The 19006-nt window shown below is 40.6% G+C and overlaps 1 protein-coding gene across 7 annotated transcripts in view; it reads left to right on the top strand.

Moving 5' to 3' along the window:
- Positions 1-19006, top strand: part of TNFRSF19 (TNF receptor superfamily member 19) — an 85455-nt gene that overhangs the window by 28007 nt on the left and 38442 nt on the right. For all 7 annotated transcript variants that reach the window (XM_037800189.1, XM_037800190.1, XM_037800185.1 and 4 more), the window contains 2 exons: positions 384-562; positions 9385-9470. In XM_037800189.1, coding sequence (XP_037656117.1) covers positions 384-562; positions 9385-9470 — 265 coding nt within the window. The remainder of the gene's footprint in view (positions 1-383; positions 563-9384; positions 9471-19006) is intronic.

Genomic DNA, 19006 nt, shown 5'->3' with positions numbered 1-19006 from the left:
GCTGTGTTAAATAGAACCTATATATATACTGGAAATAGGGCCCTTTAATATTGATGTACAGATTTTCTGCCTTGATGTTTAGATTCTGAACATTCACATGACTGCCTTAAGTAGAAAAGAAGAAAGCACCATAAACTGGCCATAAGTAGGTAGTAACGCAGCAATGGGGGTCCCTCGAGACCCTTTGTCACTCAGATACTCACAGCTACTTGACTGCAGTGGCTTTCAGAAGCCGCATGGGAACGTGCTGATAGAGCTGCCTTTGGATCTGGCATGGCCCTCACTCCACCATCATCCCCCCAGGTCTCCCACGGACCCGGCAGTCCTTCCTTCTTCACCCTTGCAGTGACTGAACAGCTTTCTATTGTCTGTTAATCCCCCAGGAATGTGGCTTTGGCTACGGGGAGGACGCCCAGTGCGTGGCGTGCCGGCCGCACAGGTTCAAGGAGGACTGGGGCTTTCAGAAGTGCAAGCCGTGCCTAGACTGTGCCCTGGGCAACCGCTTCCAGAAAGCGAACTGCTCTCAGACCAGTGACGCCGTCTGTGGGGACTGCCTGCCCGGGTACGTCAGACCATCTCTCTTCCCTCCTAATCACTTCATGGGGTGATTTTTTGAAAGGCATTATTTTTTTCTTGTTCTGTTCTGCACATGAATAACACTCCTACTGACCCTGAGATATCTGTCAAGGGTTTCTGTCTTCTCTCAGTCTTTACTCACTAGATCGTTTGTGGCTGCTATGTGGCATGCACCCTGCCAGGCTCTGATTATAAAATAAAACAAATAAGCAGGTCAACAGAGGATTAGTGTTGTGAAAAAGTAAAAAGCTCCTGCAAATCAATAAAAAAGAAAAATATGGACAGAGGGACAAAGGAATGGTCAGGCAGTTCACAGAAGAGGAAATCATATGCCCCATAATCATCTGAGCATGTGCATCCTCATCAGTGATCAGAGAAGTGCAAATCACATCCCCTCAACTGTTTCAACCAATAACTGTGGAGCTGCAAATCGGCATTGTTTTAGGTGCTTGAGACATGCCAGGGAATAAAAGAAGCAAAGATCCTAGGCCAGGAGGAGCTTATCTTCAGTAGGATTTTAAAAATCCTAAGCAGTCAATAATAAATAAGTAAATTATGTAGGCTGGTAGGAGATGATAACTGCTATGAGAAAAAGAAAACTAAGAGCAGAGAAGGGGCATCAGAGTGCCCATGGTGGTGAGCAGGCAAGTTCCAGCATTCAACTGGGTGAGCAGGGTGGCCGTTATTGGGAGATCTGAGTGAAGACCTGAGGAAGGTGAGGCAATTAGCCATGATGTCTGGGGGAAGAACGTGGTTGGCAGAAGGACCAGGTCTAAGGTAGAGACAGGTCTAAGGTGGGCACAGGGCAAAGAGACCAGGGGTGCTGTAGGAGAAGGGAAGAGTCAAAGACAGGATGTGCCGGTTTGAATGTATTATGTCTCCCAGAAAAGGCCATATTCTTGGATGCAGTCTTGTGGGGCAGACGTTTTGGTGCTGATTAGATTTGCTTGGAAATCCACCCCACCCAGCTGTAGGTGATAATTCTGATGAGATATTCCCATGGAGGTGTGGCCCCACCCATTCAGGGTGGGCCTTGTAATCAGTGGAGCCATATAAATGAGCTGACAAACAGAAGGAACTCAGTGCAGCTGAAACTGATGTTTTGAAGAGGAGCTACAGCCAAGAGGGACACTTGAAGAAAGCACAGGAGCTGCAGATGAGAGACAGTTTGAAGACGGCCATTGAAAGCAGACTCTTGCTCCGGAGAGCTGAGAGAGGACAAATATCCCAAGTGGCAACTAAGAGTGACATTTTTGAGGAACTCTGCAGCCTAGAGATGGAACATCCTGAGAGAAGAAAGCCATTTTGAAACCAGAACTTTGAAGCAGACGCCAAAGCCATGTGCCTTCCCAGCTAACAGAAGTTTTCTGGACACCATTGGCCATCCACCAGTGAAGGTTACCTGCTTGTTTGATGCATTACCTTGACACTTTATGGCCTAAGACTGTAAACTGTGTGACAAATAAACCCCCTTTTATAAAAGCCAGTCCGTCTCTGGTGTTTTGCATTCCAGCAGCATTAGCAAACTAGAACACAGTGGGTAAAAGGTAGTGGATATGTGGATATGTGCATGTTGAAAATGTACCCAGGCCATGGGTATACACCTGGGCCCAGGTGGAAGGGTGAAACCTGGGGGGAGAGCTTCTGAGTGGCCGAGGGACCAAGATGCCTTGAAAACCAGACTGTTGAAGGCCAGAATCTGTCTGAGGAGCTGGACTCAGGGCCGCAGGGGGACATCAGGTAAGGAGTGAAGTGGCATTGTTGCTCTGGGTGCAGAAGGAAGTGCTCAGCAGAAGACCATGATAATTGATTCATTTAATGGTTATATACTGGGCAGAAAAGAGGACCAAAACAGAAGAGAGAGAAGAACCAGAATTCCCAGGGCCACAGCAGCCAGACTTTATTACCAAGTAAGAAATAACCAGAAACAACAACATTGTAGGAGCAGCAAACATTTATGGACTATTGTATTGTTCCAGGTACTAACCTGAGTACATCAGAATGCATGCTTTCAGTCCCTGTGGACAAAGGCCTCTCACTGGAGTTGACCAGAACATGCTCACAAGATCAGGGTGGTCTTGACTAGTTCCAGGGCCTTGTAGAAGGCAGAGGGGGGTGATCAAATCTCAGCCCGAAGGGAAGAAAGAGGGTAGGAAGTACCTGTGGATCAACTGGTCTTATGCAAAGACCCTATATCTAAGGAGGTGAAAAAGAAATGAACTAACACCAAAAACGTAAGTAAGAAAAAAAATAGCTATGTTACACTTCATCAAGAGTATAAACTATTGTGCTTCAAAGAGCACCATCAAAAAAGTGAAAAGGCATTCAACTTGTAGACAGCTGTTCATAGCAGCATTACTCATAATATCCAAAAGGTGGAAGCAACCCAAATGTCCATCCACGGAGGAATGGATAAACAAAAATGTGGTCTGTCCAGGCACTGGAATATTATTCATCCATAAAAGAAATGAAATTCTGAAACATGCGACAATATGGGTGAACCTTGAAGACATTATGCCAGCTGAAAGAAGCCAGTCACAGAAGACCACATATAATAGGATTTTATTTATATGAAATGTCCAGCAGAGACAAATCCATAGCGACAGAGAGCAGATTAGTTGTTGCTTGGGTTCAGCCTTTCGATAAGTACTTACAGATGCAGGAAAGTAATAAATGAGTAAATAGTTGAATGATATTTAACAGTTTATGTATGCAATTACTTTTATACTTTTTCAGCTTGTCTACATTTCTGTCAAGAAGGCAAATGTTCGAAACCCATTTTGCAGACAAGGAAACCGAGGCATAAAGAAAATAAGCAAATTGTATATTGCTCCCATCAAAATGCCAATGCCAGGCATAAGGTGGCATTGTTACTTCTGGTGTCTCTCCTGCCTTCTGCAGCTTCGACCTCACTACGATAAGGATCTTCTGCTACCCATGGCTCAGCCCCAACAAGATGAATCCTATCTGCCTTCTTCCCAAGAGCAAGTGGGGTGCGAAAATAGTCTGTTATTAGACAGAGCCAGTAGCCTTGTTCCTGAGCACATTCAATGACTTCAATTTCTCTGACACCTACTCTTCTCACCTGTAAATCTATCATCTGATAATAACACCGACCTGCAGAATTGCTGGAAGAATTAAAAATATAGTGCATATAAAGGGCCTTGCAGAGTGCCTAGCCCATAGTAAGTGCTCAGTAAATATTTGACAGTATTACCAATTCATGTGAAAGATTTGCACGACTGTTTCTTCAGACTGTGGCCAGTGGACCCACAGCCTCCTCTGCCTAACCCCAATGCATCGGTCCCTTCTCTGCTAAGCAGAGCTGGAACCCAGTCCCAAAAGAATAACCTGGCTCCTGCCAGTTCTTTGCTGCTTCTCGTAATGATGATAGCTGACATTTATTGAGCAATGTGATGGTTAATTTCATGTGTCAACTGGGCTAGGTGATGGTGTCCAGTTGTTTGATCAAGCAAACTCTGGCCTGATTGTGAGGGTTAGGGAATTCCATAGATGGATTTACATCATTAGTCAGTCTACTGATCTACAGTCAACAAAGAACACTGCCTTTAGCAATGAGGGAGTCTCTTCATCCAGTCAGCTAGAGGCCTTAAAGCAGAACTGAGGATTTAGAAGTCAGGGAGAAGAATTCCTGCTTTCTTCTTCTGGAGAAATTAACATCACCTTTATTGGAGTTTCTAACTTGCGGCTTCTGGGAAATTCATGTCACTTTCATTGAGTTTCTAATTTGCAGCCTGCCCTAAGAAATTCAGACTTGTCAATCCCCCCATGGTTGCGTGAGCCCATTTCTGTAATAAATTTCTTAATAGTCACACACACACACACACACACACACACACACACACACACACACACACACACACACACACACATCCTGTTGGTTCTGTTTCCTTGGAGAACCCTAGCTAATACAAGCACTTACTATGCACCGAGAACTTTACTATGCAGATTAGTTTATTTAATCACCTAAACCACTTTGTAAAGTAGGGGTTCATCTTAGCCTCTCTTTAGCATGGCAGAGATTGATCCTTAGGTTAGATAAACAACTTGCCCAAAATCGCACAGCTTATATGTCTCAGAACTGGAATTCACCCCTAGGTAGCCTGATGCAGAGCTTAACCACATGTCTAATTTCACAGGGGGCCTCAACTAGGGCTTCCCTGACTGGTGACCAGGTCACAAGAACCGCCTCTGTCCATCTGTGCCCCTTTCCCATTCCTCAGCTCCCTGGGATCCTGACAACCACCTGAATCTCCATGGTCAACTTTCTCCATCCTCTTGCTCAGTTCCCCATGGCCCATTCCTGGGGTGCCTTCCAGCAGCCACCACACCATTGGTGAAATCACTCTTACCCTAATGATGCGGCTTTTCATTAACACTGGTTGAATTTCAAATAAGGCGCCAAAGCAGCAGATGGCTGAGAAACAAGAGCAGCCAGCTACCCGATCAATAAGAAGCAATGTATGAGCAAGAGTCCTGGAAGAATGAAGTTGTCTCCAGTATCTAATACAGGCACTTGATTGCAATGACCAGGATGTGGCAACTGCATTCAAAATGAATGAAGCAGGGCGTTCCAGTTTGCTAATGCTGCCAGAATACAAAACACCAGAAATGGATTGGCTTTTAGAAAGGAGGTTTATTTGGTTACAAAGTTACAGTCTTAAGGCCATAAAATGTCACTGAAGGATGGCCACTGGTGTCCGGAAAACCTCTGTTAGCTTTGAAAGCACATGGCTGGCTTCTGCTTGCTCCCAAGTGTTGCTCTTGGGTGTTTTATTCTTTCTTAGCTGCAGCTGCTCTGCGTCTGGGCCTGTGTGGCTCTTTTTAAAGTACTCCAGTGATCCAATAAAGACCCACCCAGAATGGGTGAGGCAACACCTCCATGGAAATAATACAATGAAAGGTCTCACCCACAGTTGATTGAGTCACATCTCCATGGAAACACTAAACCAATAGGTTCCAACCTAGTCAACACTAATACATCTACCCCCACAAGACCGCATCAAAGAACATGGCATTTTGGGGGACACAGTACATTCAAACTGGCACACAGGGTCATCATGAGACCAGAGCAGGACTACTTTATGTCACACTTGCTGAAATGCTCTCACTGGTTGAAGAATTGATGGTCTTACATTCACACTATATTAAAATAATGGTTTGAAGAAACCTTCTGTAGACTTACCAAAGTAGTTTTCAAACATGGTGTTCATTAGGCTAATCAGTGTTATTTGGATTCAGTTCAATTAAAAATTCCTCTTCAAATTAAAATTTATATTATTTATAATATATTATTTATGTTCCAAGATGCAAATTATTTATATGCTGTCTTTCATCAGGGATTAAGTAAAATCCAATGTAGTTTCCTTTGTCTTTTTGCACTTTTGCATCTGAAAGCCCAGAGTAAATTTAAAGTTCAGCTATAGAGACCATTTTATTATAAAAATTGTGTCCTGTCTTACTTGATATTTTGGTTTGCTAAAGCTTCTGAATGCAATATACCAGAAATGGGTTGGCTTTTTCAATGGGGATTGATTTGGTTGCAAATTTACAGTTCTAAGGCCATGAAAATGTCCAAATTAAGGCATCAAGAGGAAGATACCTTCTCTGAGGAAAGGCTGATGGCATCCAGGTTCCTCTATCACAGGGGAAGGCACATGGTGATGTCTGCTAGTCTTCTTCTCCTGGGTTTTGGTTTCAAAATGGCTCTCTCTCTCTCTCCAAAATGTCTCTGGATGTTTTCTCTCTAAGCGTCTCTGAGCTCTCTCCAAAATGTCTCTGCCTTTTATCCTCTCATAGAAGACACCAGCAAGAGGATTAAGACCCACCTTGAATGGGCAGGGTCACATCACCATGGAAACAACCTAATCAAAAGGTCCCACCCACCATAGGTCTGCCTCCACAAGAATGGATTAAAAGAACATCATCTTTTCTGGGGTATATAACAGCTGCAAACCAGCACACTTGGGCAGGAGCAGAGTTGCAAATATTACTATGTTTCAAAAACTACAGTTGTATTAACAAAATAAAGAGAAAGTAGAATAATTTTAAAAGATACATAGATTTCTTTATCCAGCTAAGTCTTTTAAAGTCACATTTTGAACTCTGATTTCAGTATCTTCATCTTCAAGTTGTAATCACCATAGATTGTGATAATTTTCAGGGACATGAATTTAAAAAAAGAAACAATGTCTTTGATCATTAGTACATAATTGGTAGTTTAATCATTATCCTATTCTTAAAGATTCTGATCTTATTCTTTGTATTGAGTGAAAAAGTTAGATTCACTTGATGGTTTGGAAAATCTTATAGCAGTTATATAAAGTTCTTAGATTCAGCCATCAAGTCATTGGAACAAAGAACAAACAGAACAGGTTCTGAATGCTTCTGTATAATCTGTACAGCAGCTGACAGCTGTCATAGTCCCACCAATACATCACTACTTGGGATTCCCATGAATTGTACTTACTGTACAATGTCCACTGTTTCCAGTTAGTTTCTAATGGTCATTTAAAGCATGACATGATTTGCTCATCTTGTGCAGGGGTCCTCAAATCATCATAGTATATTTTAATACATATATTTTGAGCAAATATATTCTGTTTGATTGTCAGGGAAAGCGTAGAACATAGAACTGTTTTGGCACAAGTAGATCTCCTTATTTAAAAATATTAACAGCTACATTTGAATCCCAATACCTTATATTTCCCCAATTTTTAAAGTTTTCATTTGTGTATTTTTAAATCTTCAGTATTTACTGTTTAAAATTGTTGGATATTATAATACTTCCCAGTTCACTTTTTGCTTTGCTTGTATACATATAAAGAGTTTTTATTTATAAAAATACTATTTTAGACTTTTTCTATATTTAATATGATCAACTTATAATTTGGCACGTTTTCAGGCTTTGAGTATAAAAAAAATACTGGTCTGTGTATGTTACCATGTTTAGCACAACATACATCTTAAAGAAGAACTTTCCCTTATATTTTTCATATGTCCTATGATTTTTACTTTATAAAGCCCCAAATAATTTTTATTTAAAGTCTGATGGGAAGTCAGTCACCTTATTGCTTATCTTTTGGACAGATTTTTATAGTCAAATTAAAATGGAAGGTTGAACAATTACTGAGTGTTTCTGGGCATTTAAGGTAACTTAACCTGGTTGTTTCAAATTTGTGCAAATATGGTTTCAACCATAAATTATACAGATTGGCTACCTACATTATCCAGTTTCACAAACTGATTGCATCTACCTTTCCTCTGTAGACTTGATCTGTGAATTATTCTCCATATCACTGTTTTTGCCGTAGAAAAGTTGGAAATTCTATAGAAGAAAAAAAGAAAAAAGAAAAAGAAAATCACTTGAGTTATTACCATCTAGAAATAATCACTGTTAATATTTAGTATAAATATCCTTCCAAACTTTTTTCAATGCAAATATATATATGTGAATTTTTTTATTTGCATTGGTAATAATCTGAAAGAAACTATACCTAAGTGTGCATTTTTACAAAATGTAATCGCATTATATACATTTCTTCTTTTTTTACCCAATACTATTTCTTGAATTAAATATTTATATGGTAAATTTGCCTTGTCATTTCTAGTGGCTATTTTGTTAACCATTGCATTGGGTTGGTCATTTTTACTGTCAGATACTAGGATTGTTCCCAAGTGGTGTTTTTTTTTCTTTCATAAACAGTCTTGTGAATGCATTCTTGTACATACACCTTTACACACTTAATTTCTCTAGGATAAATTTCAAAAAGTGGGGGATAAAAGATGTAAGCTATTTTATTAAGTTCTGATGACACAGCATCACTTTTTATTACCACTGGCAATATATACGAGTGCTTATTTGCCTACACTCGAACCAACACTGGTAAAAGACATTACTTTATTCTTTCCCAATTGTCTAAGCAAAGATGGTATATTTTCATTTCAAATTGCATTTATTTGGTTAGTAGTGAGGCTATACATTTTAATGTTAAATTTAAAAATTTTAATTGCATCATGATTTTAGTTTGAATGATGAAAAAGTTAAATTATGAAATGTTCTTCATTTGGGAGTTAGCATCCGTTGCCTAATTTTCAATTGCAGTGTTAACTTTAGCCATAATGATTTTGAAATTTTAAGTTATTGACTATAACAGTACTAGGATTAGAAATATTTTTCACTTTTCTTTCGCCTGTCAACTGTGTTGATGATGCTTTAATTTACTTATCTATTTGCTCTTCAGATGTCATAAAATTTTTTGTGAGTGGGCAAAGCTGTTAATTTCTTCCCCCTGCCTCCAGAGTTTCTTGTCATACTTAGAAAGACTTCCCCATATCAAGATTGGATACATATCTCCCCACATATATCCTTTGCTTTTTTGGTTTCCTTGGCTTTTTTGTTTCCTGAATTCCAAATGTTAAAAGCTAGCACTTGATTTGTAAGAAGTTTTGAAGTTTAAATTTCAATATAAATGGCAAAGACCACTGATTTCCTATTTCCTCACCAGTCCCCAACCCCAATATAGAAAAAGTGGAGACTTAATACAATCTGCAAAATTGTGTTTAGTGGAATTGGTATTTATAAAGTGTTTGCTGCATGTCCGGGAAGGCTTTATCAAGGAAATGTCTATTTAAGATCTACTCTTTTTTAACCCCTTGAGTACCTGTTTTTTTTAAGCAATAGAACTGGTCATGGAGCTTACCGGTAATTTATGACATAAATCTGTGTACTACAACGGTGAAGTCTGATGAAAGAGCTAACATGTATCATTGTCCTTTCTCTTCTAGATTTTACAGGAAGACAAAGCTTGTTGGTTTTCAAGACATGGAGTGTGTACCATGTGGAGATCCTCCTCCTCCTTATGAACCACACTGTGAGTGAACTCTATCTAAACACAGTGGAAGGGATTCTTGGCCTTTTTTTTTCTTTTTTAACCTTTGTTCAATAGGCAAATGGTGTAAAATCCATCTCCACTGTGTAGCTGAACAGTGCACAGTCCTTTTATCAAGCTTTCTCGCAGGACATACAGCCCCATTGTGGGGTGCTTCAGGCAGCAGACTAGGTTCACTGATTTGAATCCCAAAGTGAAACACAGATATCTAGTTGCCACTAGCACCATGTGCGTCTCATCCTTCATTCTAGATAACTCACACAGGCCACTCCAGTTAAGTCCGTGGTCCAAACCATGACACATAAAGTCTTCGTGATGTGACCCCACAATTTTCTCCTCTTAATCCCCAGACACTTGATTCTGGTGGCTTGTCAGGCTTTTCCAGAGACATTTCTCTCCGTGAATCACCTAATTAATTGTATTGTTAAGTGAATTTTAGTTTATTTCATTCATTTGTTCATTTTCTCATCTAACAATTGAGAGCAGAGAAGCCATTGCCTGCTTGGGATGCAGCTGTAAATGAGAAAATTGTGCCATTTCCTCTTTATATTAGCGTTCATCTATGACTGTTTTTCCTCAGATGTAAAAGTTATTGGTTACAAGTTATTATCAACCTGCATTGATTTTTGTATCAACAGTGGCTTCTCACTCTTCTGAAGCCTAGGTATGAAAAGCCAAAGGTGAGGGAAAGGAAAGGAATCAGCAGGTGGGCTCACTGGTGTTCTCAGGACATGCCCCTGTGTGTCTGAGGGGGGTTTGGGGGGCTGTGCTCAGTCCAGGAGGCAGGTTGGGGGAAGGTGGTTTGTCCCATGTCCGGGCTGCATGTGTGTCTCTGGGAGCACTGAAAGTGAATATGGACATCTGTATCTACGGTTGTCATGATGCAGTTTTCTATGTGTTTGATCTGTCTTCATGCTTCTTTCTAATATGAAAGCCCCCTCTGAACTAGTGGAAAGTTACTGCATTATTTAATAAGGACGCTTATACATCTCTTTCCAAGAACATTGTGGAATTTTGCAGCCCATTTTATTATATCCTTTACCAAAGTGCATTCCTTTCTATTCTTTATTTGAAGGCAAAAAAAACAAAGACTAATATTGATAGAATGTATAGTGACCCTCATTTTTATCATATGTGAACATTTGCTCTATATTCATCACAATTATCAAATAAAATATCATATGAAATATCAATACCTATTGTGTGTCAGGCATAATACAGGCACCTTATCTATTCTGATTTACTTAATTTTCTCAGTAATCCTATTTGTCAGTGAGACTCTAGCTGAGAGGTATGACTTTCCATTGTTGGCTGCTAAGTGACAGAGTATTCAAACCCAGGCCTGTCTCACTTCAAGTGTCCTGCTGTTTCCACCACCTTCTACTGTCTCCTTGAGAAAAATCAAACTCCCTAATCCATCCTTTGTTAGCTGATATACCACATGTTGACTTTCTCTCATATTGTTTGCTTTGACGTTTGCCATTTAATGAAGTCTCTAAAAGTTTAAAATATAGGAGATACTGAGAGAGCCTCTTGACACTACACAGTCCACAAAAGGACATCCCCTGCTTGCCAACTAAAACTGGGCAGCAACATCGTCCTACCCAGGTGTCAACTCAGCTACCTTTTTGTACAGAATGCAGTTTAAAATTATGAACTGCATCCCAACCTACCTTGATGAGATTTAGTTAAGAAATTGAAATTGCCCAGTATAAAGTTGGAAAGATCTAGGGTTTAATTTATTGCATTTAAATTTAATATATTCTAGTCAAAAGTCTGAGGCATTGGAATGTTTCGCCTAAGGGGTTCTGGCTAAGCTCGGACATCATATATTACCCTTTGAACACAGAATTCACATGTTAACTTTCATGTGAAGCCCTTAGTAAGTTATGATTTTGAAATGAAAATTAACTAGTTTAATTTCTGTAGATATATACTTCTTGATATATGAAACTTTTTAGAAGGCAAAGAAAAAGAAATTATTTGTCAAAGTCAGAAATGCAGTTTACACAGTAACCTTTCGAATCATAAATTCAGTCAGTCTGGGGGTCTTGAGTGAGCAGTAATCCTTATCTCTGAAAAGAAAAGTTTGCTGCCTTTGGCACCATCTTTGGGAATAATTCCAGAGCACAACTAATCTCTTCAAAAGAGATCTTGAAGCCTTTTGGGGAAATTATGTAAGGCGCCTTATGTTTGTTTTCCTTTCTTCTACTTTGGGCTTTTCAACCCTCCACACAAAGAACTGCTTCTTTAGTGACTTTTTTTTCCTGAAGAGTCCCTGTATTATTTAGACTCTCAGCTATTAGAAAGAGACACCACTCAAGCTACCTCAGGCAATAGGTTTTATTTCAGGGATATACGTGGTAGTGAGAGAGACCAGAACCTTCCAGAACCTGGAACCTCCTGGTACCTAAAGCAGCCTTTACTCAGGATCCAAGGCAGCTCTGGAGTCTGGGAGATTCTAACTTGCTGTAGCAGGAGGCCCTAAGCCCTTCCTGGTGCTCGGCCCTCGATGTATCTTTGGGACTTTCATATATTTTAGGTCCTCCTTACACCTCCAACATCCTGTGTTGGTCTGTACTTCCTGTCCACTCTCCTGAAGGAGAGGATCTGATGGACCTACTTAAATACTATCATCCGGTGTAGCAAGGCCTCTTTCCTCTGCCAGTTGAACAAGTATTTGATTGCCTATGGGATGCCAAGCACAGTGCTGGGTCCTTGGAGCATGACAGGGAGGGCAGACCCTTGTCCTTGAGTTGTTGAGTAACAACTCAGAATTAAAACAGCATTCAGATAATTCACAAAAAGATGCGAAATTGTGACCAGGCTTTCCTGAACAAGTGACTTTTGAGCCGTCATTTGAAGCATCAGTTAGAGGAGGATGAGCCCCAAAAGAGGGCCCTGTGAACTAGGGAGTCCAGGAGTCACCTGTAGCATGTGATGCTGAATGCTGTTAGCAAGGCAAGTAGATCAGCACTGGCGATGTCCTTTGGATTTAGCACCATGGAGGCCTCTGATGACCTTAACAAAAGCCATTTCGGTTGATGATGGAAATGGAAGCCAAATTATAATGAAATGAGATGTTGGTGAAAAGGGAAGAATGGAGGTGGCAGTTATGGACAGCTCTGCCTGATTGAAGAAGGAATAGGGTGACGGAGGGAGCTGTGTAGATGAGGGAGGGTTTTTGTTTTATTTTGTTTTTGAGGTGAGAGAAGACATATCTGCATGTTTGAAGGTTGAAGGGAAGGATCCAGTTGAGAGAGGTTGACCATTTGATATGAGAGAACAAATGAAGAATCAGTAGCATGATGTTCCCGAGTGGGCCGTTGGGGAAGACGTGGGTGGCGGGTGTGGCCTTAGGTGGAAGGGGTCTCTCAGGGTCTCTTACCAGAGGGAGGGGGCGGTGGGTGGGGGCAGATGAACAGGGTGTGTACGGTCAGTGGCAGGAGTTGAAGCAGTTCTTGGAGATGGCGCCTGTTTCTGTGAAGTGGGAGGTGAGGGGTTCTACCGAGGTGAGGCTGGAGGAGCGCACGTTTGAGGTTCTCCTTACAGAGAGTGGGAGGCAAAGTGGATGAGAGAAAATAGTGGCGTTCCCCATGACATCAAGGATCCAGGGGAAGTCTGTGATCTTGGCTAACTACTGGTTTGTTTCTTGTGTGACCGTCTCTAGGAGCCTCCACTGCTGGGGCGAATCAGTCCCCACAGAGGATGCCCCCAAGACATACTTAACTTATACCTAAGTGTGCAGCCTATAACAAGCTGTAAACAAATTTTTAAAAAGGAGGGCTGTCTCAGTGTTCATAACACAAGAATGGTTAAGTGAATGTGAATACATTTTCTTACATTTATATAATACCTGCTGCAAACCAAAATGACAACAGAAAATAAGAGATTGAAAACTTCCTGAGTTTCTGTCAACTCTGCAAGGTTGCACCTCAATTCCAAACTTGCTTGTGGCTGGTGTGAGTTTGGCAAGTTACCTAAGTCCTCTAGGGTGGGGTTTCTTCCTCTGTGAAGTGGGTAATGCCACCTCCTAAGGTGGCTGGAAGATTAAATGAGTTAGTATGTATAAATTGCCTAGGGAGGTGTCTGACAACCAGCAGGGTCGCATGTATGTTGACTCCCTTTCTTGCTCCTTCTAGCATGCAGGGCCCCTGGGATGCTTAGATCTTATCTCACAGCATTTGGAGGAGTTGCTGACTTGGGAAATGGCTGGTGACAGCACAGGACTTGTGGATCAGGGACAGCAGTGAAGCCCCTCATGGGATCTGCTCCACTCAACAGGAAGAGCAGCATGGGAAATGGGTTAAAATTCAGTTATCATATATCAGACAAGTTCTCTACAGTTTAAATTTGTAATAATGAACATCTACATTTTCTCTCTTTGTAGGGTGTGCCTGTATTTCCTATAAAGTGATTTGAAAAACAAGAAAGAAGTTTGCCCTCATGATTCTTTCTGTTTGTATGAATGTTTGTATAAAAGCCCAGTCTAGAAAAGTCCTCAAAAAGTTGGTGTTTACTGGAGGCAATAGAATAAAAAACAGCCTGGGACCTGCCTTAGTTTCCTTGGGCTGCCAAAACAAGCACCACAAACTGGGTGGCTTAAAACAACCAGTTTGTCTCACAGTTCTGGAGGCCAGAGGTCAGAAATCTGTAGGATAGAACAATTGCTTGCATCTTCCTAGTTTGCTGGCAATTCTTGGGTTTCAGTCTCTGCCTCAGGTGTCACGTGGCTTTTTTCCCTCTCTCTGTCGCTGTGTCCAAATGTCCTCTTCTTGTAAGGACACTTGTCGTATTGGGTTAACTTGCCTCATTCCATCAGCGGTGACCCTCTTTCCAGACAAGGTCACATTCCGAGGTCCTGGGGATTAGGACTTCAGCGTGTCTTTTGGGGAGTCACAATTCAACCCACAATGAGATCTGTTGCCAGAAGTTTTGGCTTCAAATTTTGATTCTGCCATCATAATGACTGGATCACTGTGGATGAACCACCCCACCTCTTTGAACCTTCAGTTACCCTCATGGGGGATAATAATACTCATGTCTGCAGACTTTGGAAAAACTTAAATGAGATAGTCTCTGGTGTCATGACACCCACCACAGAACAAGCTCGGTAGTTGTCATCCACCCTGGGCTGGCCGTCTTCCACACTATGGCTCCATGCTGGCTTCTGTCCCTCACGCCCTCCTGATGCCAGCTGTGCTCTTCGGGGTCGGGCGGTTGGGAGTCGACTGGTACTTGAAGGTTCTTGTGATGCTTTGTGGTTTGTCTTGCTGGCCCTTCACCTCCATTGGTGGGGAAGCAATGAAGGATGCCTAGAAAGGAGCTGTAGTGTATTTTTGTGTTGATTACCTCAAATGTTTAGAATACCAGGTTGAAGAGACCCTACTTGGTGGGTTAGTGGGCTGATCTCCTTCCTCTCTATCCCATTGCCCTAGGCTTTCCCATGCCCAAAAGATATGAGCTTTATGGACCGCTCCCCAAATAATGGTTGCATGTGTGATAACAATCGTCCAGTCCATCCATGACTTCTTTGTCACATTAATTTGTAGAAGTACCTGGTTGGGCATGGAACTTGGAACATGATTAGTGTCTACCTAAACTGCAGCTAAATAAAAGACCCTTTATATGGAAATCACTGCTTCTGGCTTCTGCTCCTCATTGTGCCTTTACTTCCTAATAAAATGGGCCCATTTAGAACATTAAGGAGAAATAGGGAAAAATACATCAGAAATGTTAGAAGTACTCTATCCTGCCCTGGGTCTGATAAGAAATACAGTTTTTGTGTGATTTCTTTTAGCAGTGTTTACTTTATTTGGAACAAATCTGTGGTTGAAACAAGTTGGTTTTGGAAAAATTCAAAGTGGTTTTCACCAGAGTACGGCATTATTTAAGGGCATTTAACCTAGATGTTTGCTTTCTCCCACGGGGCTTTGTAAAACAAGCCACGTGATTCTAAAGAGATAAGTGAACAAATAAATTGCATTGTGCTGGAGAAAGAAAAGCTATGAGCTATATTGACCTGTAGCAATTTAGGAATTTTACATGGCTTAATACAATCAGGAAACATTTAAAAGTCCTTTGTACCAATAAAGTAATAAATCACATTATTAAAAAATAATTATTTCCTCTTTGTGAGAAGATTTGCCCTCTTTTCCACTAAGAACTTCAAGATAGAAAGAAATTATTATTTTCACAGGAAATTCAAAATGTCTTCTGAATAAAGAATAAAAGCAATTTGACAAAAAACATTGAAAAGTTTTAAAAGTATTTGCTCATTAATGATAATTTTAAAATCCAGTAGCAAAAAGCACCTAAACAAAGGAGCATTTTGGAATTTTTCTTTCCAGTCTTTTTTCTATCCATAGCACTGACTTGTTAAATAGATATAATTATGCGGTATATACTATTTGTATCATTTTTCTACTTAAGTTATAAATATTTTATGTACTATTCATAAGCATTATTTTAATGACATTATTGAGTAAAAGTATCAAATGGGTATTTTACTACTTTTGGACTTTTAAGTTTGCCTCTAGGCTTTGCCGCCGTGCACGTTATCTGTGCAGGGCACTTTTCCGTATTTGTGCACTTGCAGATCGATTCCTGTAAGGCAGCTTTATATGTCCAGGGGTGCTAATATCTTTGTCCCTTGGCATGCAATGCTAAATTATTTTAACTTAAGACAGCCTGGTAAACACCTCTTTTAAAGGAAACAAAAACAGCAAATTTAAAAGGAAATAAATTGAGGGTGTTTGGAAACCATTACCAATATGGGATTTCGGGTTTTATTTAAGGAGGGGGAGCAAGAGGGAGTGTCATGCAGCAAGTGACTCATGGGAATTGCAAGCTGGCTTTAGCCTTTATCTGAAGATTTTCTCCTCTTGAACTCCTGAGGTTGAGGAATCAGTTCCTGGCATTTACCCAACACCTAGTTCTCTCCATCCAGCAGCACTCAGGCATTTACTGAAATTGATAAGAGTAAATACTGTATAATGGGGTGCAGAAGACATATAGCTATAATCCAAGAATCTTTTAAATTTGGCAGTGGCAGCATCTTGAGATTTTTATGGTATATGGTATATTTTTTTGTTCATGGACTTTCTTTTTTTTTGTTTCTGCCCCAGACTTCTTCTTGAGTTTGCTAGTAGTTTGCCTGGTTTTCCAGAGTACTTCCTGGATCCTCAGTGGGATGGCCCACAGAGTGCTATGTACTAATTAAGGGTTCCGTTTACTGAGGGTTTTCAAGTGGTCTGCGGTCCTCAGGCCAAGGTGCTTGTATTGGGGGTTGCTAGCTTGGATTTTGTTTATGGAGCCTTGCTTTGAGGATCGTTTGAGGAAGAGATGAGTGCCACTGTACATTTTAAATAAATCTCTAATGCAATAGAGAAGGGGAGCTTCTTATAGAAGGGTCTTGAAAAGGTAGCTGTTTCCAGAAATTTCAGGCTAGGGATTAGGAGTACAGCTCAGTGTGGACAAAACATTCCATGGTGTGTGGGAGACAGATGACAACCCAGCCTTCCACCCCAGCATCTGAAGCAGAGATTCCCTCTATTACTTGCCAATTTATTTTCTGATTTAGGGTTCTATTGCTCCTTCTTCTCTTCCTTCCATTGTCTATAGTTCCCCACTTTTATTTGATATCTTTCTTTCTTTTTGCCAACATTATGTAATTTAATTAATTTATTGAAAAATATGCTAAAATACTAGCGGTCAAAGGTTGGTTATGTGGAACTAAATGAATGCAGCTGAAAATGCAAAAATCAACCAAGTCTGCACTGAAACTCGCTTTACTGAGAGGTCAGCCTTTTAAGGCCTCCCTTTGGAGCCTATTTAGTTCTATTGTAAACATGGCTGGAACGAGCCAAAGCAGCGGTGGAGAAGAGCGTAAGTCAGGGAATCAGCTAATAGAAGCAGCTAGATGCACACAGCAAGAAGCAAAAGGGAAGCCTGCAGGTCAGCAGGAAAGAGGCAGGAAAACCACAAAAGGCGGCTGCAAGAGCTCAAAACACACTGTAATTTTGTGTCATTTAGTGTTGAACAAACAGACGCGTCCCTCCTGACTGACCCCGAGGTTTTCCCTCTGATTCCACTCAGGAAGATAATTACAGTTCTCGTTATTATTCTGGACTCTAAAAAGGGGTGCGGGGGCTGATCAAATTCCGTTTGTTGAAGTCTTTTTAAGATAGCAGAAAACACTAATTCATTTTGGAGTGATTAATCCTCTTTTTTTTTTTTAGCGTATTTACTTATTGAAGTAAACAACTGTGATCTGAAAATATGTTGAAAATTTGTTATATAAAACTCCTTATTTTCTGAGGATGCTGAAAAAATAGCTGGGCAACTTGAATTTCTTGTCCTCTTTAGAGAAAAATTGCACCATAAATGTAATTACCACCTCTGTTTGTTTAGCTCTTTCCAACATTTGTCCTCCAAGTGTCTTTCCTTGGCCCTAGCTTCTAGCTGATGAAAGCTTTAGAAATTTGGAAATTCCTAAAAGAGAAAGTTTCTTAAACGTATGTGCTCTACATTCATTTTTCTTTTCCAATATGAAATTGCATAAATATTTTCAAGCCATCAACTTTGTCTGTTACAAATTTTAAAAAACAAAAACAAAAATAGAAACACTGAAATGCTTCGACTCAGTCCTAAGTTGACAGCATCCTTTGGATCTGGAGATGTTTGGGGAGGTCTTGTTTGCCTGTGACTGTCAGGAAGAGGGTCAGTCGTCCTGAACCGAAGGTTCAGAGGGAGACCACGAGACTTTGATCTGGACCTCTGAAAACCAGTAGCAGTTGATTATTACCCAGTTAGCCATAAATCTAACTTCTCTGGCTTTTATCTCCCATCTCTTTGAGTCATTTAAAGCCAATGAGCTGGCTTAAATATTTACTCCTGAAGAAACAGGTTGTTTGTTAAAGGTGATCATTAAATTCAATGAATTTTAGATTGTCTAGTTTATTTAAAAAATGTGAAATCCAGCAGGCCTATTTCTTGAAGTTGTGGACTTTTTACAGATTGACCAGTGATTTGTGTGTGTACCTATTAAATGCTTCAGAGAAATGAATGTGAGCTGATGGGAAAAAACAGTCTAACAGTTTATGCCAAATCTGTAGTGGAAACACTCACATTTTAGGCTCAGCGAGCATTCTTTTTCACCCAGCAGAGCACTCACTGATCACGAGATGGTTATTTGAGGACTCCCGTTGAGCCAGGAGACAAACTCTTTGAACTCTGTGGATTCACATCCGAAAGGGAAGTCGAGTATGTGACCTGAGCCCATCGACTGGAATGCCTTTATTTTCAAATGGCAGTGTCTGGCCTTCCTTGGTCAGATGCCTAAGGAAGGGGTTTGAATTGGAGAAACTGCATTTTGAAGGGGAAAAGAGAATAACCTGGAGAGTTGAGAAAAGCAGTATTTCTAGAATTCTGAAATGTGCCAGACACTGCATCTGCACCTTTTTTTTTTTTTTTTTTTTGCTGGGCCAGAGGAGCTTTATTCAGCCAGGGAGGGGCCA

The sequence above is a fragment of the Choloepus didactylus genome, chromosome 12 (genome assembly GCF_015220235.1).
Source record: "Choloepus didactylus isolate mChoDid1 chromosome 12, mChoDid1.pri, whole genome shotgun sequence".
Lineage (NCBI taxonomy): Eukaryota > Metazoa > Chordata > Mammalia > Pilosa > Megalonychidae > Choloepus > Choloepus didactylus.
Note: the sequence above shows the minus strand (reverse complement) of the source record. Positions and strands in the feature narration are given on the sequence as shown.